A 24308-nucleotide genomic window follows, 5' to 3' on the forward strand; every position below is an offset into this window, starting at 1 on the left:
CTCAACTCCAGGACAAATTAAGAACCCTAGTAACACTAACTTAAATTTTCATTTCAGTCGAATCAATTTTCTCAGCATCCAAACAGGAGATACCGAAGACTTGAAAGTATCCTTTTCTCGTCATTTTCTCTTCCGTTAAGAGGGGGCTAAATGCATATACTAAGCAAGGCTAAAGAAGAATCAAACCATCAAAGCGAAAGCCGATCGCCTCTCGAAGCCGAAGACCGTTCCTCTGACGTAGAGTCTGGAGCAACAACAAGATATTAGCATGGACACCATTAAATAGGGTCGCACCATGGTTTGGAAAGATACCTGACTCTTTCTCCCTGCCTTTCCTTCTTCACCATTTTCGTTCCCCACTCCGATTTAGTGATGTCAGAGAGTAAATTCGACGGCGCCTCGATAAGCCCATCTCTAGGGTTCATGTAAAAAGTGAAATTCCATGGCCCATGAACTTTTTACAGACTCAAAATTCCCCAATCTCTTCGCTCTTCTCCTATCCGTATCACCTTTTCGTGAGGATCACGAAGAGAGATTCAGAGGTGTGGAAGCGGAGCGCCGCGCGGATGGACAATGGAGACATCAGCGGACAATAATCCATTAAGGTCTCTGTTGTAGAGAACAAATCCATTTTTGGTCGCAGTGTGACAATCAATTGGGGGTAGGGAATTTCCAGAAAAGATGAACTCCAGAAAAGGGATTTCGTAAATTAAAGTTTGGCGCCAAATAAGTTTGAAATATTCGAGTTAAAAGAACTAAATTGAAGTTCAATGGCCAAGTTTAATCACTAAATTTGTTGTAATTTTAGCAGAACTAAGTGGGGTGGAAATTCAAAATCAATACCATGTTACAAATTGAGAGTACATAGATTCAATTATTACAAATTAAAATTTACTACTAAAACGTTAGTTTCATAAACCAAATCTGTTTTTTATCATTAATTATTCATGCAGATGATTTTTTTTTTCCATTTTGTTCTATATTTCTTTTAGGATGTTTATCTCATGAGTTTTTTTTTTTTAATCAGGATATTATCTTATGAGTTCAAATTTTATATACTAATCATTTACATAAAGAAAATGAGAATCAAGAAATGAAATTAATTAATAACACTCACCTCAAAGTTGTATACTATTCGTCTTAAATTAATCTCATTCATATCCTACAATCTCACAGATAATATTCTCATTTCTTATTCAAGATTAGATTCCTAACTTTTTAATTAATATTTAACAATCTTATTATATCTTTATCAATTTATACTACCAATAATTTTTATTCTAATAAAAATTAAAAAAAAAATCTTACTATTGAGTTACTATCTTTATATTTATGTTGACCACGGTTGAAAATTTGACTCATTATTTTTTTTATTGTTTTTTATATTTCGCTTCCTTAATTATCAAACAATACAAAATAGATTCTCACTACATATTTTACATAACATTTATACTTAGTATAAATTAGTATCAACAAAATTTTTAAAATATAATTCATTATTATTAAATATTACAACAATAAAATTTATTACTATTTTACATTAACAGAGAGTTGTTTTAATAAAAACTATACTAACACTTTTTTTAGTTAATGTAATTTTAATTTAATTATTTATTATGTGTTAATATTAAAATAAATTGTTATAATAAAAAAGGATTGGCTCTCAATAAAATAATAATAAATTTCTTTTTTTTAATTTAAAAATGAACGTTAGCATAATTTGTGTTAAAAATAACATTCCCGTTTTAATCTGCGTCATTCAAATTTCTATCACAATTCCTAGTAAGTAAACATGAGTATTTTATAACCTCCAATCTCCTTTCTTTTTCTTTATAAAATATTTGCCAAAAGTCATGATCTTGAATCTGGACAATAAATTAAAAAGTCATCCTTTTAGACTATACCCAAATAATTTTATACAAACATCAAGTTTCATAAGCTAAAACACTTGAGACCCACCCAAATTTACGTTCATTAAAATCATGAGCGAAACATTGTTTAATCCAAGTAAAAATGATGGTGATCATATATCCTTAATTAGAACAGATCACATTTAGAACAGATCAAAAGAAAAGGGTGGAATGGCGGCCTCCTCTGTTCCTCAAATTTCGGCTCCCACCATTCCCCCACAACCATTAAAACTCCATTTCCCCAATCAAAAACCGTCACCGGAAAATTCAATTTTCCCCCATCTCTCTTTTTTTTTTTTTTTGCTTTCATGTCCAGCTCTGATAACCCAAATTCATGCGCCGGAGATATCCACTTCATGCCGAGAAGACGGGTAATCGAAAGTGGCGCCTCCGAGTTCGACCATGAGGACGGTGCCAAACTGCTGCCCGCCGTCGCCGACGATGACGTCAAACACGCCGCCTCCTTCCGCCGCCACGTCCACCGCCACTGGCTGCAGGTGGCCGGCCGCCCGGGCTGCTGCCTCTTGCTTCTCGCCTTCTCTACCATTTCTCTGTTCGTTAAGTTTATGCTGCTCAATTCCTTTGAGGAAATGCGGCTCACCAGGTCCCACAATATTGGGGGCCGCGCCGGAAATTTCATCGTCCGCCACAAAACGCTCTACCAACCGTATAGTGCTTTGACCGGCGGTGATGATTCCGCCGCCGTCGCTCAAAATCAACCAGACCCATTGCCGGAAAAGCTTCAGGTTAGAATCCAAAACTGTTTCTCCCCATTATAATATAATATTTTGATTTTTTCAATGAAAAATTAATGTAAAGTTTTCTAAACGGTTTTGGAAGGAACTGACTAAAAGACAAAAAATAATTAGAAAAAAACTTAAAAGCCTTCTTTGACAAAACGGAGATAACAAAATAAAGAAATTCAGAGGTGAATTCTTAGTGTTTATAAACTTAATTTTCAAAAACAGAAAATTGAAATAATTATCAAATACGTTTTTGTTGAGGTTTGTGTTGAGAATTTTAAAAATTTAAAGATGTAATCTAACTTTGTTCTCCATGGAAGATGTAATCTAAAATTTTGTATTGGTTTATGGTAGTCAGATTCCGGAGATATGGAAGCAGCCAGAAAGCGAAGACTATTACAAATGCATCAATGTAACAAAGAAGGAACAATGTGAGTAATTAACATAATTATTTTCATTTATTTGTTTATTATTGATCTTCTGAAATAAATTATGGGTTAATATCAGGGAATGATACTGAAACAAATGGCTACCTTCTAGCTCGAGCCAATGGCGGATTGAATCAGATGAAAACTGGGGTCTTCAACTTCAACTGATCTCGTGCACAATCATTAAATTTAATTTTGATCAACTTTTTAAGCAATATTCTACAAAATTTTCTTAAGCTGATTGCTTAATTTGTTCGTTTATTTATCATAATGTGCAGATAAGTGACCTGGTTGCTATAGCAAAAATCATGAATGCAACTCTTGTTCTTCCTTCTTTGGACCACAGATCCTTCTGGACAGACTCGAGGTCTATTTCCACAGCTTTCCCACGCATTATTTTGATGGTGTAATTAGGAGTTAATTAGCATCATTAAGAGAGATCAATTTAGGCTACAGCTCCCTTGACTTTAAATTCTTGTTATATTATACACTTTTAGAGTTTAAGAACTATTACACACTATTTAGAACCGGCTAGACACGATCTCTGCAAACAAAAAGCCAACGTACGGTAGAGGGAAATGGTAGATTTAGAAGTTGATTATTAAGAAGAATCCTTTTCTGCAGCGATTTCAAAGACATCTTCGACTGGCAAAACTTCATAGAAGTTTTGAGAGATGAAGTTCATGTAGTAGAGTCTCTCCCCTCAGAACTCGCTACTATCAAGCCCTTTGAAACTGCCCCAGTTTCTTGGTCCAAGGTATTCTTCACCCTGCATTCATTCTCTCTCTCTCCTGCACATTCTCTCTCTAATGCTATTACAAATATATACGTGCAGCCTCGTTATTATAGAGTGCATATGGTGTCCCTGTTGAAGCGTCACAAGGCGATTTGCTTAACCCACACCGACTCTCGTCTAGCCAACAACGGTGTTGCTGAATCGACACAAAAACTACGATGTCGGGCAATGTACAAAGCTTTAAGGTTTAATCCTGAGATCGAACAACTTGGAAACAAGTTGGCTGCTAGGCTAAGAAGTAACGGAAAACCTTATTTAGCTCTTCATTTAAGGTAAGAAACAAGATTCAAGAAAACCTTTCTGGGTTTACAATCAAATTGTTAGCAAAACCCAGACTTTCAGAGATACCAATTATCAACTTCCACGTACAAAAAAATTCAAATCCAAATGTAAAAGAAATCCATTTCATTTCATCCTCAACATCATGCATAAGATGTAATCGAAGATATCAAAGGAACTATATTTGATTGCAGATACGAAAAGGACATGCTAGCATTCACAGGCTGCAGTCACAATCTTACTGAAGCTGAGGATGAAGAGTTAATGAATCTAAGGCTTAACGTAAGACACTGGAAGGTAAAAGATATAAATGCAACCCAGCAAAGACTAATAGGGGAATGCCCCATGACTCCAAGAGAGGTAGCTGTGTTTCTTCAGGCAATGGGATATCCTTCTGATACAAATATCTACATTGTTGCTGGCAACATTTACAGCGAAAGCGGGATCGAACCACTGAAAGCTAAGTATCCTAATATCTTCACACATTCATCTTTGGCAACTGAAGAGGAACTGCAGTCTTTCAAGCAATATCAGAACCAGTTGGCTGCTTTAGACTATGTTGTAGCACTAGAGAGTGATGTTTTCGTTTACACCTATGATGGGAACATGGCTAAAGCCGTCCAAGGTCACAGGAGATTTGAAGGATTTCGGAAAACCATCAGCCCTGACAGGTATAGACAATAGGGAACCAGATTTGAATCCTAGATTACTTGAATGCTGTCCAATAAGTGGGTTACTCGTTACTAGTAGTTGATAGGAAGACAATTGAATTCTTTCAAATTTGATGAAGGAGCATGTCAACTAGAGAACTTAAATGTACTGGGTGAATCATCGCAACTTGTAGTTGAAACTAAAGGAAAAATCATTTAGAAAAAAGTTTCTATCTCAATTTCATCCTTTCAGGGTAAATTTTGTGGATTTAATTCTTTTCAGGACAAATTTTGTGGATTTGATTGATCAATTGGACAAAGGAGCGGTAAGTTGGGAAGAGTTTTCATCCAAAGTTACTGAATTACATAAAGAGAGAATGGGGTTACCATATCCAAGACGTCCCGGGAAGTCTTCAAAACTGGAGGAGAACTTCTACGCTAATCCTTATCCTGGTTGCATTTGCCGCAACTCTGATGGTGAGAAGCATCCCTCGAAGAAAAGAAACAAATCTTGAGGCTGAAAATCATCTGGCCGTACAGAGAAAGGCCATGGGATGTATACTTGGCACAGGAAAACTTCATGCTTCAGCAGCTACAAAAGAATGCAGGGCACTTTGAGAAATTGAAGCAGCAAAAATGAGTTCACTCCTGTTGTATAACAGCTGGAAAATGAGAAACCAGCCCTCAAGTAGATTAGTTTCTTCAAGGAATATAGTTATATGATTCTTTTCCCACCAAATTTTACCTTGGAATCCACTTACAATGTAACTATTTGAGTTTAGATATTTAAAAAGAAAAATACTTGCAGTAACAAAAATGTGATCTAAATTTTCATCTGTGCTTTCATACATTTCTTGCTTCTGTGTTATGGATAACATAAATGCGATACAACCAATCCAATCAACTATACCAATCAAGAAAGAGAATTGAAAAAGTGAGCACAAATAGAAAAAGAATAAGGAAGGTTCTGCTGCTGCTATTCCGCTGAATTGCTTGGGAAAGTTCTTTATTACCAAGCTCGACATTCTTTGTAGCTTCAACAGCCTAATTTGTATTTTAATGGGAAAAAAAAAAGAAATCAAATGGGAAGTTTAGAACTGTGTGATTGAATTTAATACTGAAAAACGATACAAGAAGGAAAGTGCAACTGTATTTAGCCATTGAGATTTGAGAATAATGCGAAAAGAAAACAAAGAAAGTTAAGAAATCCAACCTGTTCATAAAGAAATTCAATTTGTTGTGCTTGCTGCAAAACGTGGGTAGACATAAGGTGATTCAAAGCAGACATCTCAACCATCTTAGTTTCTGTTTCTTGGACTGCATCAAGAAGACTAGTCAACTCGACCTGCATAATTTGGAAAAAAACACCTTTTCGGTTCTTAACTTTTACAGACCGAGAGAAGAAAGCTTGTTTCGATTAACAATTGATAGAAATCTGATCAAAATCCCCTTCTCCATATTTAGATTACCTGAAGTGCACGAGTTTCATCATCCAACAGTTGTTGCTGTTGGGCTCGGACAGGTTCATGCTCAAAATTATTAGGTTCCCTCAGCTCCGTATTACTATATTCAAGGGTATTTGCAGAATGAGGTTTAGTTACTTGGTTTGGTTTTCTTCTTGGTACTGCTTTGTTTATGATATCTTGAAATCGAATGGCTCTTAGCTTATCAAATTGTGATGTTACCGAATGGAGTCTCTCACTCAAAATTAGTACCTGCATTTGAAAGAAGAGAACTTCAAATTCAGCAATGGAAAAATTACTAATTCTGGGAGTGTGGGAAGGATATTCTCACAAAAAAAAAAAGGATGGCAAACATTTCACTGAAAGGATATCTCTCATCTGTTGAAAAACGACTACTACTTTAAATAGATGACACTTCTACCAACAGTAAAAACCATGAAGGAAGCCCGGACCAGGGAGTTGATGGGCAAATTGGAGAATACAATGTTAAAGATTTAACTCAAATAGTTCAAGCAAGCAGTAATGTAGCAGGATAAATAATTTTCAATTACTTGAACTGTAGACAGGGCAACAACATTCGGTGACACTTTTCCCTCAAGGGTAAGTAGTTTGGAGAAGTGTGCCAGCTAGAACCATTAAAATAAACTAGTAGTAAAAATGAACAGAAAGAAAAAACAACACTCACCACCCCATGTTTGTGTGCAATAGTATCCGCATTAGCATCATCAGCCCTAACGCCAAGCCAGCCCTTTGAGTGTGTTTCATCCTCATTAATGTTATTTTTTAGAATATCAATTTGTTCTTGGCATGCTTTGATGAAGGCAGTTACCTGCATATAGTTACAATATACATATTTTGCATTTCTTTACGAGAATACATACATACAATAAACTATCCCAGCCAAAACTCAATAAAGTTCATATTAACATATTGACATCACAATGTGCCACACATCAAAATTACTTTTATAAGGAAAGATTAACCAATGATAGACAGAAATGCGAGTGTGTGTGTGCATTTTTTTTTTTGGTGCAAATATTAGCGTGTCTATTGAAATTACATTTTCACCAAACGTAAACATAAACAGAAAATCAAGTTGTTTCTATTCAGCAAACAAAAAGATGATAACTCTATCCAGTAGACTAGTTGAAGAAAAGCAGGGGAAAAAATAGTTATGCACTTCACCTTCATGAAAATCATACTAAATGACTTAGCATATCCACACAACGAACTATGAGCCTGATTAAAATATACTATCACCCTCAGACTGCAGAGTTCTTATTAGCCAAAATTTTTACCTAGAAATCCTATTCTCTCCATCTAGACTTGTATTCTAATATTGTACGTAGTGACTTTATTTTTATTAATGTCCATGAATGTCTGGACCAAATGGTGCATCTCGACTATATTCTCACATGACAATTTTCTCACCTTAATACATTTGGTCACTAAAGAAACTCATATCATATTAAATCTTAGGTAGAGGGTCACTACGGCTTGGTGATAATTAATTGATTACAACTAACTAGAAAAAGGTTGAAATCCCAAATATAAAATGTTGACAATAAAATTTGAATGATTTCCCAAGTAGTTCAACTCACCTCATGTTCAATATTGTCTCTCTCTTGATCTGTTGTGCGATACATATCTACATAGTCCTTTTGATGTTTCAACATAAACTCCTCAAGAGCACCAATACTTTCAAGCTAAACAAGTAAAGGAGTCAAATATGACAGTTGCATGTACATATACATTTTGTGTCACATAAGTATTATGAGTAAATTTTTGCACACATGTGGAAGTTTAATTCATGAAAGAAATCAATATTTGTTACAACTACGTCCTCATGGAAGGAAAAAAAGTTACAACTACTCCAATATTGATAATTCTACCGTTTTTAGGGCAGCTTTGACAAAAGGTGACCTTTGCCGAGGTTTTTGAATGATGAAAGATGCCATAATAGCCGCCAACTTGGACTGCAAAAGCATTTTACTGAATGTAAGGATGTTTTGAGAGAAACACTAAAACATTCAGAATTGATAACAAGAGGTTCTTGCTGTGGCAGCACAGAAACTACACCCATAGTTCCTGCTGGTAAAAGAAAATCTTCAATCAACTTGAAGAACATATAGAAAATTTAAAAGGACAAAACTATTGTAATTCACATATCTCATGCTAGAATTTGGTGTAGTCTGATCATTTACTAGAAAGAAAACGAGCTAATCTTTCACCAAAAATATACAGTCCAAATTTCTCATCAACAAGCAACTACTTACTTTGAGAAAATCGTACAAACCTCGTTATACCCTAATGAAACAGCACAATGCCGCACAACATCTTTAAAATCTTCAGTCCTATCCTTGAACTTTGCCATTCCCTTCTTGACGAAGCTGAATATTAAATTCAAACCGCATAAATGGCTTGAATGAATTATGGAACATAAAAGACATTTTTGAGAACTGCCAAAGGAAAGAAGACAGTAGATACCTTACTTTGCACCCACCTCGATTATGTATGAAGCCGTAATGGAAATATGGTTATCCCTATATCTTCACACCCAGGAGCGCGCTAGAATTACTATTAGAAGTCGAAATTCTAGATCAGCAAGAAACAAAAAATCATCATACAAAATTCAAAATAGAAATCCAAGAATCAGAATTCGTTTCCTTTCTACCTGCGTCAAAATTGGACTCATTTTGAAAAGTGGAACTGAAAAAATCAAGAGATATCTACACAATGGAAAACTGAAAAAGAAAACATGAATATATACCACAGCCATGAATAAGTTCCCGACATTGAATTCTGGATAACATACCCATTTGACTAAAAACACAGCATCAATAGGATACATATTTGCCAAATGACAGAAAACTGAAACTTACATTGTTGGATCACCGCGGAGGGAAAATGGTAGAAAAAGAAAGCAGGAGACTGAATACAAAATATGTAAATTCAACTGCAGGAGACGCTGATCCAACACGGGACCCGCAAATGGAAATTTTTAGGTCGCCACGGCCCGAGAGTCACTTCTTGGGATGAAGTGAGGAAGGAATCTAGCTCTCGGATCGTGGAACACGAATGGGGAAGAAGAGTGATTCTTCTCAACCACTCTAAACGGACCTCTTGAAGTTTATCGGTCGTGACGAGGGCTGAATATCGGTTCAGTCTTCTCGGTTCTTGCCTACATCGAAAACCGAAGCACGGCTAATCGAGCCGGCTGCTAACCGAACCGATCTTTTAGAAAGTTGCACTTTTTTCTCTCTTTAAGAAAACATTTCTTGAGATACAGAAATGGCAATTTTTAATCATTTTGAGTCAGATTCTGAATTTTAATATACCTCCATCTTAAAATAAATTGAAAGGAAAAAAATACTTCGTTATAAATACACTCACATATAATATAATTTTATAAATAAATTAAATAACCATATCAACAAAGAAAAAAATAGTATTTCTCACGAAGCCAAGTTTATAAAAAAAAATGATAAGGTATAAAATTCTAATAATTTTTTTTATTACATTGATAAGTAACTAATTAAAAGAAAATTTGTTAAAAAAAGTATACTAAATAACATAAAATAGATTAGATTTTTTAATGATTTTGAATTAATGATTATAAAAAAAAGATATTTAACTATAATTGATTTTCTAAAATTGATTTAATTACTGTTGATAAGTTTAGTCTGAAGTGATTTTCATATAATTAAAATTGATTTTTAATTATTCATGTTTGATTTTAAAAGTGATTTTAAAAATGTTAAATTCCTAAACATGGCATTATATTTGAGAAATTTAATCAAATAATTATTTAATTATTTACTATGATAAAAAAAATTGTTTTATATAATTAAATATATTAAAAAGAGGAAGGAGATGTCTATTATTCTTTTATAAAATAATTTTATTTTTTCATTTGCTTTATTTTTACATGTTAAAGTAAAAAACCCCTTTTTTCCTCCCTTGTGCGAGTATATAGTGTTAAGAAAACAGAGGTTTTTTTTTTATGAGATTACAATAACAATAACAATAACAAGTTATCATCTCAGATCGCACGGTATAAGCTATTATTTACCTTCAGATGCAGATTCCCACAGTTTTCTGCCGCTTCCGTCTCCCGCTCACGCTATCGATCCTCAATAGGCGATTCGTCGAAATTTCTTCGATCAATCGGAAGTCTTCGGTCGGGCTTAGAAGTGTGAGACTCTCCGTGCGGCTGATTTTCAAGAGAAAAATCACAGCAGAGAATGAGATGGAGACAGAAATGGGAAGAAGGAGAAGAAGAAAAAAATAATCGAATCAAAGAAGGAGAAGTAGAAAAGAAATCGAAGCATACATTACCGGAATTTTTTTCTTCTGAATGAGAGAAGAGTGAGGGACGAAACGAAGGAAAGAAGAAATGAGGGAAGCTGATGAAACCCTGGATGATGCCGCAGAGAAGGGAAGGGTAATTTTGGAATTTTAAACATTGAATTCTCTTTTTCTTTTTAATATTTCTATGGAATTTTTATGCTTTTCTAATTTCGAATCAATATTTTTAATATTTCTATGAAATTGAGACATATCCGTTTTCATCCAAATCCACATTTGGTTTATTTGCCAAACATCAACATTTTAAATGGGGTGATTTTGACGATAACAATCTTGATTTAGATTTTTTTGTAAAATTTTAAATTTAATACTACATATATAAAAACATATTCTTTTTTACTATTTTTTCTATAATTGTTCTACTTTGTAATCGAAAATTATATTTGCAAAATCTGAAATGAATTAAATTCAATACCTGTATTTTCTGATTTTGCGATGCAACTGTAACTGGGTTTGTAGGTCGGCGTTTTCTCCCTCTGGTTTCCCAGTTCACTCTGTAGAGTGCGGAGAAAGCCTTCACAGCCGCCCATTTCCAACTCCTTGGCTCTCCTCCGACCAGGTACCGGCTGTTTTTTCCGTCTTCTAAATCTTAATGAATTTCCTCGCCCGCCATTTTTCCTTCGTCAAAGATCTGCATCTTACATTTTGATTTTTTGGCCTGCTTTGAACTTAGGTTACGCTTTGTGCTCCGTTATCGCTTGATCAATTATTCGACTCACGATTGGCTACATGAATCTGATTGTCTTAAACCGATTGCTTGAATTCAGAATTCTGGCTTCAGTTATTTGTAACTGATTTATTCGCCGCAAACCCCCCCCCCCCCCCCCCCCAATATGTGATATCAAAACAGATTGTTGCTGGGTTACGATTAGTATTTGGCGTTTAATTTCGGAGTATGAAATTCGTTTGTTTGGAGGACTGCTTCCCTGAAGAAAGTCAGGCCGAATTACTGAAAAGTTCAAATTTTGGGGTCAAGCATACATTTCAGAAAGTGAAAAGAGGGGAAAAGGAAAACTGAATCATTTCGAGAGATGGTTTCTTTACGTTCCCTCTTTGTCTTTGTGATCATTGGTGATCAGATGATAGTAGCTACTGCAGTTTAGCCATAATCATGTAAATGCATCTGATGTTGCCATTAGCTCAGCCCCAATTGAAGATCATTAGATAATATCATCATTGGAGATGAGTGTTTCCTATTCCTGTATTCCCAGGTTTCTTAATCCATCATTCTGTCGTTCTTTGCATCATCTGCCATCTTGTTATTTCAGTATAGGGTCAAATTCTTTGGTATGTCATGTGTTTATTGACTAAATTCTTTGCAACACAGATAAATGGGCTTGTGGACACTGCTAGAGGGCTGTCTGCTACTTGCCAATGCTCTAGCGATTCTAAACGAAGATCGTTTTCTTGCTCCTCGAGGGTGGAGCTTCTCAGACTTCTCAGGAGGAAGAACAAAGTCATTCAAAGGGCAGCTTATAGGGCTCACCTATGCAACGCAATACTTGAGAGTTCCTCTCATAATGCTCAATTCCATCTGCATCTTTTTGAAATTGGTATCGGGATGACGAGAACAGTCGGGGCAAGGTTTGCACTTCAATTCTGAGGAAGTTTTTCTGGTGCATTGTTCTTGATTAAGCAGGACCTTTGTTGATCTAAATGTAACAAAAGGATACATGAGATAACTATAACCACATTTGAAGTTAGAATCAGGCATTTTCCAAAGCGGCTTTTGTTGATGTGCTACTGTTTTTCCCCCATTGGAGTGATTGTTGTTCATGAGTTCATTTCCTAAAATTCGTTTCTATCTTTCTAAAGAAAATGAGCTGCTTCTAAAGGTTGGAATTGTCTTCTTATCTTTTGAAATATCGTGAAAATATAAGATAATAAAATGTTACCAATACCAATCAGGGAATAAATTATCTTTCGTTATGTCAGTACTGTCATAAATCTCAACATTTCCATCGGTGTCTATAGCTATAGAAGTAAATATAAGATAACAAAATATTACCAATACATTTTCTGCAATTGTATAATCCTGTAGGCTGCAGCAGATTGAATGGCTATAGTATTAACTAAAGCACAAATTAAACCGTTTAAAGAAGTAGAACACCCTCAATTTGACCAAAATATCATAAAGCACAGATCAATTTTGAGGATTTAGGTTCATCTTCATCATAAGAAGCAAGCAAAAAGGCCCAACAACAGGCACAGAAAAAATATGGATGACAAACATAAGATTGCAACGAAATTTTGTCCAAAACAAGAACACACAGCCAAATCCTAAACCTCGTTGTCTGATTCTTAAACACATTTTTAACTGCTGGCACCTTCCATGAACTGAATTAATCTCCACAACCTTCCTTCATCCTCTCGTGCTGACATCTTTCAATCCCTCCTCTACAACCACTACACTAACCTTTTGGTACTGGAAATCCACAGATTGGGGCTCCGCCGCAAAGATGGCGTTTCTATTGGCCGCAATTACCCACATGAACAGCACCACAAACGCCATTAACGCCCCACAACCGGTTGCGAAGATCAGCCCAGCAAATATCGTAAGAGGCAGAAGATGATTCTTCTGCAACTCCTCGCCCTGTTTCTCAGAACGCCGCTGTGGATCCACCGGCAGCGAATGCATCCCCTTGGGGATATTTCTGAGACCGAACCGCCACGAGAAAACTCTGCTCCACTGAGATGGCTTGCTATTCCACGAGCTTAATCCCACAAATACTTCCTCCCCCTCGCATTTACTCGCCAGATCAATTGGGTACGCAAATGAGGGATCGTAAGGCCGCGAATCCCCAAATTTACTCAACCTGATTTCTACCATTTTGGAGCTCGAATCGAAATCGACCCACGATGTCAATTTTCCCCCAATGGTCGGAACGAGAACCCCCCTCTCCGTCTTCAGATACCCTCCACTCAAATTACTCACATTGGCGGAGACAAATTCGATGGCATGAATCCACTTTTCCCGGGAGAGCTCAAAGCTTCCGGGGAAGAGCGAAAGAACGAGGCCATCCCCGTTGTCCGGCGAGACCCAGAACGCGAATTGGGTAGAAAACGACGACGAATCATGAAGCCTCAAGGGTTTAGCGTTGAGTACAAGGCCGAAGCTGGATGCGACGGGGCGGGTTAACTTGACGAAAGAATCGTCGGCGTCGGCGTCGGCGTGGACGACCGCGGCGTCTCCGATGAGGGCAACGTGGGGATCGAAATTGGGGTTGTTGGAGAGGGTTGGAAGCGTGAATGAGGAAACGGGGTGGAGAAAGTAGTAAAAGAAGAGGAAGATTAGGAGGTGAGAAGGCAAATTAACCATTATTCCGCACAAGTTGAGTGGTGGAGCAGATCTGTGTTCCACTGTAAGAACAACATTCACGGGATTCAGCTACATAAGCTCGCGTCTTTCTTCTTCTTCTTTCTTCTTTCTTCTTTCTTCTTTCTTTATTTGTCGTCTGTTTTTCTCCAATCTCTTCTCGGTTTTTCAGGGCGGGGAATGCTAATTTGGGTGGTTTTACTTTTACCACGTCTAATCTTTGACCTTCCGTCCTCTTCAAACGACGTCGTAGGAAGATTAATTTTTTTCCTTTTCGTAAAATTACCATTTCAGTCCTTTAATTCTAATTTGGCTTATATAAGGTGTAATGAGCTATTAGTATAAAATATATATGTGAAAATAAAAGTACCTGAATTTTTAAGCCCAAGTTGGATAAGATAGGAATAGTTTGTGCATAAAAGAAGTGGGTTTCTTCTCACATATACATCTAAATTAAACTTGAAGATGGAACTCCTTCCTTCTTTTTTCGACAGTGAAGTAAGACTAAGCTCATGAACTTATTATCGTAGGTCAAATGTCTCATGTATAATACAAGGAAAATTTATGTATGGTATGGTATTTTAGTAATAAAATTTTAATAATTATGTTAACTAACTTGAAATTAAATAAAAAAAAACCCGAAGTGAAATGACTAAAATGGTAATTTGGTTAACTTTTATAAAGGAATACTGAAATAAAAAACGTGTAGAACATTTTTCTTTTCTTTTTGAAAACTTCTGGGGTGAGTTCATGATTCCTAAAATCTAGACAAAACAATAATTCTCTACCATAAAATTGTACTTGGATCCAAACAGATTTTGCCATCTTTCTTAAATTTCTCGAAAGAACCCAATTGCTGCTGCTTCTTATCCACAAGTGGCGAGAAATAAATCTTGAAGAATTTATCATAAATATTGATTCAAATTGATTCGGTGACATTTTAAATAATTGAAGAATAAGCTAATAAAAATAAGATGTCCAATTGGTGATATCAAACCTTTTCAATGAATACTATTCTATATTAAAAAAAAAAAAACAATATCATTATCCATATCATAGGTTACCCTATAATTTTTTCATTTATAGTTGTTTTATAAAAATATAAACATCTATTTAGCCTCTCTAAATTTAACACAATATTTTATAGAAATCCAAACTCACGATATTTTGATCGAAAATAAATGTCTTAACTAATTGCGGTAAATCAACCTATCAAATCATCAAAATACAAATTTATTGGGGTATTATGATTAAGATCGTGAAATAGTACATTGAACAGAATTTATTTGAACTGAATAATTGCGGAGTATTTTACTTTTTAAAAAAATTATTATGAAAGTATCCATAATTAAAGGGGTTGGGTAAAAAGTCCAAGTACAAATATGGCACGGCCCAAGTCCAGTGAACCCAAAAACCTATTCATTTTAGTTTTTCAAAGTTTCCCATATTTTATTTTGGTCCGGTCCGAGTTTTTTATATATTTATTTCAGCATCCGAATTGAAAAAGAAAAAACAAATTTCCATTTCACTCACTATTATTATTCACCAGTCAACTTCTATATCCCATTTTAACACCTACCCCAACTACTTTAATACATACATATACAGTTCGAAGACACGTCATTTATTTGTAAGTAATTTAATACAAAATGGCTAGAGAACTAAAATGATTGTTTTAGTTGTAAAAAACAACCCCTTTAAAATTTTAAATATCAAATTTTTTTTATTGTCTGGTGTGCATGAGCACGAAGCATATATCATCACAAGTAGATGTACATTTGATCCACTGGCTAATATTAATTATTAAAATTACCTTTAGTTTAGTGGCAGTTACATGTGTCAGTCCCAGTCCTGATTCACGACTGTATTCGAATTTGCACTTGAACACTTTTATTTGACCGCTCGTCTCAAATAGAGCTCAGCTATAGATCATAATTAGGGTTACAAAGAAAACAATAAATACAATTTTCTTTGCTCTCTTCCTTTTAGTTCAAAACTATAATATTTAGGAAAGTAAATAATATGTTTACAATGGAGGGTTTTGCATCATTGAAGACTCAAAAAGTAAGGTCACATTTAAAATGGGATTTGAACGGATTTTAGGGATACATGAGATTGCATAGATAGAAGAGACGCGATTATACGATGATTTTTATAAGAATAATAAGAGAGAGAGAGAGAGAGAGAGAGAGGCATTAATGGGATTTAAAAGTGATTGTCTTCTCACATGATGCTTCTGATTCCTTTGCCTTCGGGACGCTTAGCTCGAGGACTAAAGTGGGAAACCAAGAAAAAAGTCCCAATTTTTACCTTACAAATCTACTAATCCAATTATACACAAAACCCCCTCGTGAGGTTGAAACTCTTATACCCTCAAGCTTCCTTTTAAAAATAAAAGGGTATTATTTGTAAATAAATAAATATTAAAATACTATTTTAGTTATTCGATTTTGGTTCATATATTTTTAAAATATTTATTTTGATTTTTTATTTCAATTTTGGTTTCAAAATATTTATGTTTGACCCAATACATTTATTGAAATGTAACAATGATCTTATACTAAAAGATTTTAATTATGTATAGAATTTGTGTTAAAAATTTACAAACAAAGACTATAATGATTGCTTTTCAAGAGTACAATAACCAAAACAAATATTTTAAAGGTACGCAAATAACTAAAATCATTTAAAATAAATAGATGAAACAATTTTATATTTATATATTTTTCTCCGAAGGAAATGAAACAAATATTGATTGGTCAATCAATCACCCTCTTTATAATTCTTCCCAACTGCCTTGGATTCGTCTAAAAATTTAACTCCTTGAAACTTGAAAACATGTGCCTTTTTCTACCCTCACTCTCTTCAGCCAACCATCTCTTTATTACCCAGAAAAAAAAATGTAATTAACGGATGATTATAATCATGAATATAATCAATCACTTAATATAATCTTATAATTTACTTGGTACTTGTTAGTCAACAGCTAGAGCTAGCTATGAAGTAGCATCAAATCAACTTTCCGCATCTGATCTTTAATGACCTGTTAATGATAATTAAACCCCAAATATGCCTTATGGAATTTTCCATTAAATTAATATCTCCAAAAAAAGCAACACACCCCACATCCACATGCGCCACCCACAGATTCCTCTCGTAAAATCTCCATTCTTCAGATCTTTGTGAATTTCAAACTTCATTTCGTATCAAAAAAAATTAATTCATAACGAAGACACAAGAAATTGTAACTGTTTTAATTTGGAAATAATTCATGCAAGCAAGAACAAGGAAGAGCTTAGCTAGCTTACTGATATAATTAAATCGAAGAAACGGTGGCGCTCCGTCGTGAGAAAACTTCCGGCACGGCGGCGGCGAGGAAGAAAGCTACACTGCAGGAGGAATCCAAAGAGATGGCATGATCCAAATTTCATAAAATAATTTAATTACACGAAACTGGGATCAATGCGATCCCTTTGGATGCTCCCTGAAGTTGCAGTAAATTAAATCAAATCCTACGAACAGATCAACAAAAACACCTTCACAAATCCCTCTCTCTACTTTCTCTCTCTAGATATCTCTGTGAGAGGAATATGTTATTGAGGGAGACGCGGCTATGGAGATTTATAAAAGACGATGAAATGATGCTGCAGCTTTGACCAGATTTCTTGGTGGTTTTTTTTTTTTTTTTATTTTTTAATTTAAATTTTGTAATGTTTTGCTTTAGATTTTGGAAAATGAATGTGGAATATATTTAAAAGGAATGGGAACTTAAATAGCAATTATAACGCACACCACATTCAACACATGAAAGGGGGGGTTTTATATCAGAAAGTGGGTCACCTTACACTTACATTTTTCCCCCTTTAGAATTTCTTCTCTTCTTCACGAATTAAAGTTAGGTCTTTTTTTTTTTTTTTCATTTTATTATATTCTTTATTCTTTTTAATTTTCAAGGGTTTGTGTGGCCCATTTTTTGTTCCCTTTCTCTGTATTTTACTCACCATCATTACGTTTAGATTAGTTTCTTCCTATTATATTTTACTTTTGTATTATTTTTTAGTTATGGTTAGATTTTGTGGTTCTTAAAAAGCCTAATTTCGTGATAAACGAATATTAGTATCAAAATTTTTAATAGTTTTTTAAGGACTTTTAGGACTGCTTCTCGAAAAACAATTTTTTATTTTATCCTTTGAGATAACCCTTTTTTTCGTCTCAAGGAGTGAAATTTAATAAGTTGTTTACTTGGAGTGAGGTGTAAAAATAAAAGTCGTACCAACCTGAAGAGATTCTCTCAATAAATAAGAGAAAATGTCTAAAGCAAGATACGTCCTACACAATTTAATCGGCTGAAATTAACGTATCTCTTGTGTGTGCAAATGTTTGTCTGAGTGTATGAATATTGTAAAAATTTAGAAAATAAAACTAATGGGAGATTTTGTATTATATTAGTTACATAAATATTAACCGTATACTTGACTTTGTAAGATTATACAGTTGGTTGTTGGCCTACTAATTACTTGCACTTCGTAACACCCCCGCAAATGGGAGGATGGAAAAAACGGCTCGAGTTTGGAATGCATCGGCAAATGGAACATATCGAACATCAAGACGGTTATTAAGGTAATATATGAAGAGCTCCAAATCCTTACAAACTTTTTAATTATGAGTTGGATGGTGTACAAAATGACTTCCACCCATTATTATTTATTTTATATTTTATAAAATAGTTAACTAAATATATTTTCTGGGATTTTAATATTAAAATGTAGAAATATTGTTTTTAGATTTATATTTTATTTATATAGGATTTTTTTACTTTCAACCTATAATTTCTTAATTGTAGATATGTGTCTTAACTTTGAGGTCTCTAATTCAAATAATTGATAATTAATCAAGTTATCAATGACAAATTATGAATACTCCATAGTATATGATTTTGGATGATGGTATGATTTTAGTAGATATAATAAAAATAAATAATAGAAAGGAAAAATGGTGAAGAAGCAGCACCAGCATTGTATTGATTAGTGCGAAGGTTGGATGATGATGTGGTGCAAAATGTTGTCGCAAATATGGGCCAACAGGCGCCCACATTGCAGCCTTTTCTTTTGGTGCTATCTAGACCCCACCACACTTGATTTTTCCCCTCTCCCCCTACCATCATGCTCATGCATACTATTTTACTCAATAGTGCATATTTTTCTTTAAACAAAAAAACAAAAAAAAAATTACCTACCTATCGATCGTAATTAAAACTTCTATTAACTTTCTCATGTAGCATATTCTTAGGAGCTTAAAAATCTTAGTGGGACCGATAAAAATACACCACATCAGAAAGTAAGTTAAGAATTAGTTAGTTCAAATTAATCAGAGTGCAGTGTAAATTTAGTAACGTTGAGAAAAAAAAAAAGAAAGAAATGTTTGATTTTGATGGTATTCTCCTGAGATTTGATATGAAAGGTGGAGTTAATGTCCCTCATGTTGGAACAAAACGGATGTTTCCTCTCAGTTTTTGTTACCCATCAAGTGTAGCAAAAGGATCTTCAACAAACCTTATACCTTACCCATAGAATCTTCCAAATAGTTTCCCCCATTCAATTTTTCACACAACATATATAATATACTGCATTTTCTTCTCCCAATATGTTTAATTTTAAGCCCCTTTTTTCCTTTACCTTCTTATTTTTTTAAAAGGAAAATATTCATTTCAAAATAATTCCAAATATAATCTTAAAAATTTTCACGATGATTTGACACTGCGGCATACAATAATATCTCCTCAATGTTTATCTAATCACCAAACCAACACAAATTGTTTGGGCTAAATACAAATCATTTCTCCAAAATTTCGATCAAACAACAAGTGACATTATTTGAAGCGTCCGTGACCATAACTTTATCTCGAGTATATTTTTGGTGTAAATAGCATCAAATTTAATGCGTCTACAATATAGATTAGTGTGTGCATATCCATCGTGGATGACGGGGATCGAGCGATGGAGTGAATGGAATTAAGCTATAACAATGGCTACAAATATTGGTCCTAAAAGTTTAAATGTTGTGGCTTGTTAAGGAAAGCAACTACTTTGGTATTGAAGAATTGAATTGTAGGCGTTGGTTGCTGCTATGGCTTTTATGGGGGGAGAGTAATGGGCATGGACCACGGCTACCGACACAAGGATTGCAACGTGTGGGTTGGAGAAAAATGAAGATCTCTCTTAGCTTTCCCCCCTTTTTTTCCTACCATAATAAGTTGAACCCTGATTTTGAGGTCAAGGAACAATGCAAGTAAGAACATTGCCTTTTGTTCTTTTTCCCTAGGAAAAAGTAATATCTTTCTTTACACCTAATAAATTACACAGTCCATCTAAGATATCTCACAAATAAAAGAATAGTCCTACTCTTTTTTTAGACCTAGAAGAGGAATATCGTAGATATGATTGAGAGAATGATCGTGAATTTATAAGTAATGCTTAACTTTTGGTTCTAACCCTTTAAGTAGAGTGGAAAACAAGTTTATAAAAGCTTAGAATCTCTCGGAGAAAATTTGTTTGAGAATATATACTAACAAAGCTTCATGTCAAAGGAATGAAAAAATATTGTACAACTTTCATTCTAATATAAATCAATTGTTTAAAAGGGATACTAACATGTTGGGGAAAGGTGTGAAAATGGATGGAGTCAAAGGGTATTATAGTAAAAGAGATGGAATAATAGGACAGGGAAGAAAAAGATGGAGGGATGGTTTTTAAGGTCGAGAGGAGGGTGGGGAATCCGAATGAAATGAAAATGATTAGTCAACGTGCGCACAAACTGATTTGGATACCGACAAAAAAATGTGGATTATATTTTTAATGTATGATATTCGAAGATGATGAGTTGAAATATTGGATGGGGCTACCTTAAGCTTGGCTTAGGGAAAAAGGCATAATAAAAGAGCAAATATTATAGGCAAAAGCTAGGCCCATTTGATTTTATCAACTTAGGCACATGGTTTTCAATAAGCCTCACATGGCCTCAATTACCCTCTACCCTACATCCTAACTACCCTTTTTTTTCCTCTGGTTTTTGCTACCAAAATATTCCACAGCTTTCCATTTGGTTTAATTTGTTTTAATCCACTAAATTAGCACACGACTCTCTGCTGTCTTCTTTTTAGTTTAATGATAAGTAGGATAATAGAGGTTAATAATACTTTAACCAGTTAAATTATATGCACGGATTTTATAAGACTCTATAATATAGTATTGTCTATTTTGAGTTTATATTTGTATAGTTGTACTTTTGAATTCTATCTAGATGATCCTGAATGACCATTATAAATATTGTTTTCATTATATGACTGAAATTTTTTTCACTTCCAATCCATGATTTTTATGTATTGAATTACAAACCATTGAATGACTAACATGGAAACCTAATATGTTATGCTTCTATAATAAATAAATAATTTGTGAGTCAACAAAATCGATCGAACATAGCTCAATTGATTAAGACATCTATTTTCGATAAAAATGTCGTAAGTTCGAATCCTCACTCCTACATATTATACTAAAAGAAAAAATAAATTTATGAGTCATACTTATGTTGTAATTCAGATTAATTAAGAAAACCATCCATTTATCGTTAATTGTTCAAAAAGAATATTACATTGAAACAACTCATAGTTGGATAAATTTTGACACGGGAAAAAACTCAGACACACAAAAAAAATCATATATCAAATAATGACTCATTTTTACTTATCATAAGAAAATCTTATATATATAATTTGATACAACCATAACCTAAGCGTTGCAGTGTGGGTCAGTAAGGTAACGACTCACTTAAACTTAATTTTCAATTCAATTAAAATGTTTCGAATTGATATATTTTTATTTTAGGAACTTTTCGATAAAGTTTAAAAGCTTTAATACATCCTTGTAGTAGGTTGTTCTTGTTAGGGGTATCAAAACCATATTTGTTATTTTACCCGTATTAGTCAAATTATCTAAGATTTTAGATACTAGAGATATGAGAATATGTAAACGTATTATAATACTTGTAGTATTTATATCTATAGAGATGAATGAACATTCATGACCACTTTATCCATAGAATTATTTTCTAAATATTTACCGTTATTACTTAAGGGATGTTTATTGTGTGACAAGCGTGTTTGTAATTGCTTGCACGCATTTATAATAATTTATCTAATTCTAATTATCTATCTATTTTTATGAAAAATAATTCGTTGCTATAATTATTATAGGTTGTTGATATGGTTCTCTTTGAATTGTGATTTATGTTCGTATATATATATATAAGTAAGACAATGAGGCGTAGAAACTTTGGAATGATACGGAAATAATGATTGTGAAGATCAAAGTTCCTCTCATGCATGTACTCAAAAGAAAAAGAAAACTCCTTTCATATAACCACTCCTAATAATGCATGATCTTCCTACTCACTCCTTATATTCATTAAAACCGAAAAGGTGATACAGAAAAAAGGTCTATCTTTAAGAGTTTATACATATATATAATATGGTATGATATAAGGAAGGGCATGTGAAGCATCAGAAATAATTGAGTTATCTTTCTATGTTCTTCAATACCGAATTTTGTGCCTATGCATAGGGCTATGACCAAATCTATGTTCTTAATACTTAAGTTTAAAAATTACATGGTCTCTTTTTTTTTTTTTTTTTTTGAATTACATGTTTATTAAATTCTTACTGCCATACATATTATATGAATTGTGCTATGCTAAAAAAAACCTTCTAAAATGGGTCTTTAACCTCTCTTATTTGAAGCCCACTTAGACTCTGGATGGGCTGCCGAGATGTCGTGTCCAATAAGGTAACCTGGGCCTTAACCTCAGCACAAGCCCATTTCGCCGAAAAGATATTATCTTTTGACCTTTTGATTTTATTATTTTAGTTTTTAATTTTGTTTTTCCCACAAGGTCTTTTGAGCTGGAATCTTCAAACTCGCCCCGTCCCATGATTTGAGTGGCCCTCATTTCTTGGAAATTAGAATGTCTACAGTGTACTCCCCAGTTATTTGGGTTAATTGTTAACAACTTTATTTATTTACTTAATTTAAAAATTTCAATTAAATTAGTGAAACTAAAAAAAAATGGTATTCCAAGTATGTGAGAACTTATATCCCAAAAATAATTAGGATATAACAATTCAATGGATAAAATAGAGTTGAAATAAGTGTCGTTCAACCGAACTTGATTCAAAAAGAGAGGTTTTTTTAATCAAAAATAGGGTTGTGTTAAGTTATAAACTAATAGAAATCATATGATTCAACTTATTTTGACGTAACTTATCTCAAATTTATAATTTAACCAAATCTAATTTTGACTCATATGGTTTGAATTGAAGGAATCCAACTTGTATGATATGTCACTTTTTTAATTGGTTAAATATCTTGAAATCAGTGAGATTGAGCATTTAGACATCCTTATATTACATAGAGAATGTCGATGTTGGTAGGAATGTCGATGTCTCAATTCCATGAAAATATCGATAAAATGTCGATATCTATTGTAGAATTAGAGAAATTAAAAAATCGTAAAAGACATTTAAATTAACATGTAACATTTTACTCCATCTAAATATATTAAAATATTTAATATTTAATATTAGTGACATTTTGTCGATATTTTTTATATTTTATCAATTTTTTGTAATATAATAAAAATATGGATTTATCTTTTCATATCGAATTTATAGTTACGTAAGAATGTCGAGATCAAAAATATTTAATATCATACAAAAATATTAAAGATGGAGTAAGAAGGAAGGGAGGGGCCCCAAAACAAAGGAATATGGAGAAAAGGAAAATAAAACAGTGGAAATGTGGCGACAAGAATGGGTATGATGGCGATGTTGATGCCTCTCACAGTCAGTCTTTTTACTCTTTAGCGTTCTGCCCATCTGAACAAAAGTTAAATTAAGACAGTTAGTACATATTATTCTTATATTTCCTCCTTACATTTTAAATATCAATTTAGTATATTTTATTTTGATTTATTTTTTTCAGTATAACGTCTGGAGCGAGGGATCGAACTCACGATCTCTTTTGATTAGAGATATATGTTAATTACTGCTTGTTTAACACTTTGGTTTAAATGCAAAACAAATTTAACTCAAAAAAACTACAGAGTATTAGCTCCTTGAATATCTACTTCGGATAATTTTTTCTTTTACTTTTGAGTATAAAAGCAAAACTGTCGAGGTTGCCTTGCATGTGTGAAAATCATCCTTCCCTAAGAGGTAACAATATACCCTTTTTTTTTCCTTTAATTTTTTTATTAACATTTTCTAAACTATCAAATTAAATTATGCTCAAACAAGATACTAT

At 33.7% G+C, this 24308-nt stretch overlaps 4 protein-coding genes across 6 annotated transcripts; 2 read left to right on the forward strand and 2 right to left on the reverse strand.

Annotated features, from left to right (window-relative positions):
* The first annotated feature begins 1958 nt into the window (after nt 1-1958).
* LOC111006206 (O-fucosyltransferase 19) lies at nt 1959-5321 on the forward strand. The gene is made up of 8 exons (XM_022277990.2): nt 1959-2656; nt 3012-3084; nt 3161-3231; nt 3360-3448; nt 3706-3838; nt 3917-4149; nt 4351-4827; nt 5090-5321. Exons 1-8 carry the CDS (start codon nt 2219-2221, stop codon nt 5319-5321), a joined length of 1746 nt encoding a protein of 581 aa, XP_022133682.1. The 5' UTR covers nt 1959-2218.
* On the reverse strand, nt 5247-9590 carry SYP81 (syntaxin of plants 81). Of its 2 annotated transcripts, none has more exons than XM_088122466.1 (9): nt 9152-9590; nt 8757-8846; nt 8566-8659; nt 8162-8245; nt 7871-7975; nt 6955-7098; nt 6276-6521; nt 6020-6151; nt 5247-5468 (listed from the first exon to the last, which is right to left on the reverse strand). In XM_088122466.1, the coding sequence occupies exons 3-9, from the start codon at nt 8641-8643 to the stop codon at nt 5385-5387; spliced, it is 873 nt and encodes a 290-aa protein (XP_087978592.1). In that variant the 5' UTR covers nt 8644-8659; nt 8757-8846; nt 9152-9590; the 3' UTR covers nt 5247-5384. The 2 variants fall into 2 exon arrangements, with proteins under 2 accessions (XP_087978592.1, XP_022133683.1); XM_022277991.2 differs by lacking the exon at nt 5247-5468 and adding an exon at nt 5626-5850 and having other exon boundaries at nt 9152-9581.
* Nucleotides 9591-10125: 535 nt separating this feature from the next.
* On the forward strand, nt 10126-12373 carry LOC111006208 (uncharacterized). Of its 2 annotated transcripts, XM_088122467.1 has the most exons (4): nt 10126-10713; nt 11097-11196; nt 11311-11848; nt 11965-12373. In XM_088122467.1, the coding sequence occupies exon 4, from the start codon at nt 11969-11971 to the stop codon at nt 12200-12202; it is 234 nt and encodes a 77-aa protein (XP_087978593.1). In that variant the 5' UTR covers nt 10126-10713; nt 11097-11196; nt 11311-11848; nt 11965-11968; the 3' UTR covers nt 12203-12373. The 2 variants fall into 2 exon arrangements, with proteins under 2 accessions (XP_087978593.1, XP_022133684.1); XM_022277992.2 differs by lacking the exon at nt 11311-11848 and having other exon boundaries at nt 10129-10713.
* A 307-nt stretch (nt 12374-12680) lies between these two features.
* Nucleotides 12681-14127, reverse strand: LOC111006026 (L-type lectin-domain containing receptor kinase S.4). Its single transcript, XM_022277762.2, has one exon. It carries the CDS (start codon nt 13954-13956, stop codon nt 13000-13002), a length of 957 nt encoding a protein of 318 aa, XP_022133454.1. The 5' UTR covers nt 13957-14127; the 3' UTR covers nt 12681-12999.
* Between the last annotated feature and the right edge of the window lie 10181 nt (nt 14128-24308).

Source organism: Momordica charantia, assembly GCF_013281855.1.
Source record: "Momordica charantia cultivar OHB3-1 chromosome 4 unlocalized genomic scaffold, Mcharantia_2.0 BLBB01000004.1, whole genome shotgun sequence".
NCBI lineage: Eukaryota > Viridiplantae > Streptophyta > Magnoliopsida > Cucurbitales > Cucurbitaceae > Momordica > Momordica charantia.

What these genes read in the sequence shown, in the direction of transcription:
- LOC111006206 (XM_022277990.2), top strand. Translation starts at nt 2,219, where the DNA reads ATGTCCAGCTCTGATAACCCAAATTCATGCGCCGGAGATATCCACTTC. An exon ending in CATTGCCGGAAAAGCTTCAG is followed by an intron (nt 2,657 to 3,011) that starts GTTAGAATCCAA and finishes TATGGTAGTCAG; the next exon opens with ATTCCGGAGATATGGAAGCA. An exon ending in CCCCAGTTTCTTGGTCCAAG is followed by an intron (nt 3,839 to 3,916) that starts GTATTCTTCACC and finishes ATATACGTGCAG; the next exon opens with CCTCGTTATTATAGAGTGCA.
- SYP81 (XM_022277991.2), bottom strand. Translation starts at nt 8,643, where the DNA reads ATGGCAAAGTTCAAGGATAGGACTGAAGATTTTAAAGATGTTGTGCGG. An exon ending in TTTCATTAGGGTATAACGAG is followed by an intron (nt 8,246 to 8,565) that starts GTTTGTACGATT and finishes ATGCTTTTGCAG; the next exon opens with TCCAAGTTGGCGGCTATTAT. An exon ending in GAGACAATATTGAACATGAG is followed by an intron (nt 7,099 to 7,870) that starts GTGAGTTGAACT and finishes AACTATATGCAG; the next exon opens with GTAACTGCCTTCATCAAAGC.
- LOC111006208 (XM_088122467.1), top strand. Translation starts at nt 11,969, where the DNA reads ATGGGCTTGTGGACACTGCTAGAGGGCTGTCTGCTACTTGCCAATGCT.
- LOC111006026 (XM_022277762.2), bottom strand. Translation starts at nt 13,956, where the DNA reads ATGGTTAATTTGCCTTCTCACCTCCTAATCTTCCTCTTCTTTTACTAC.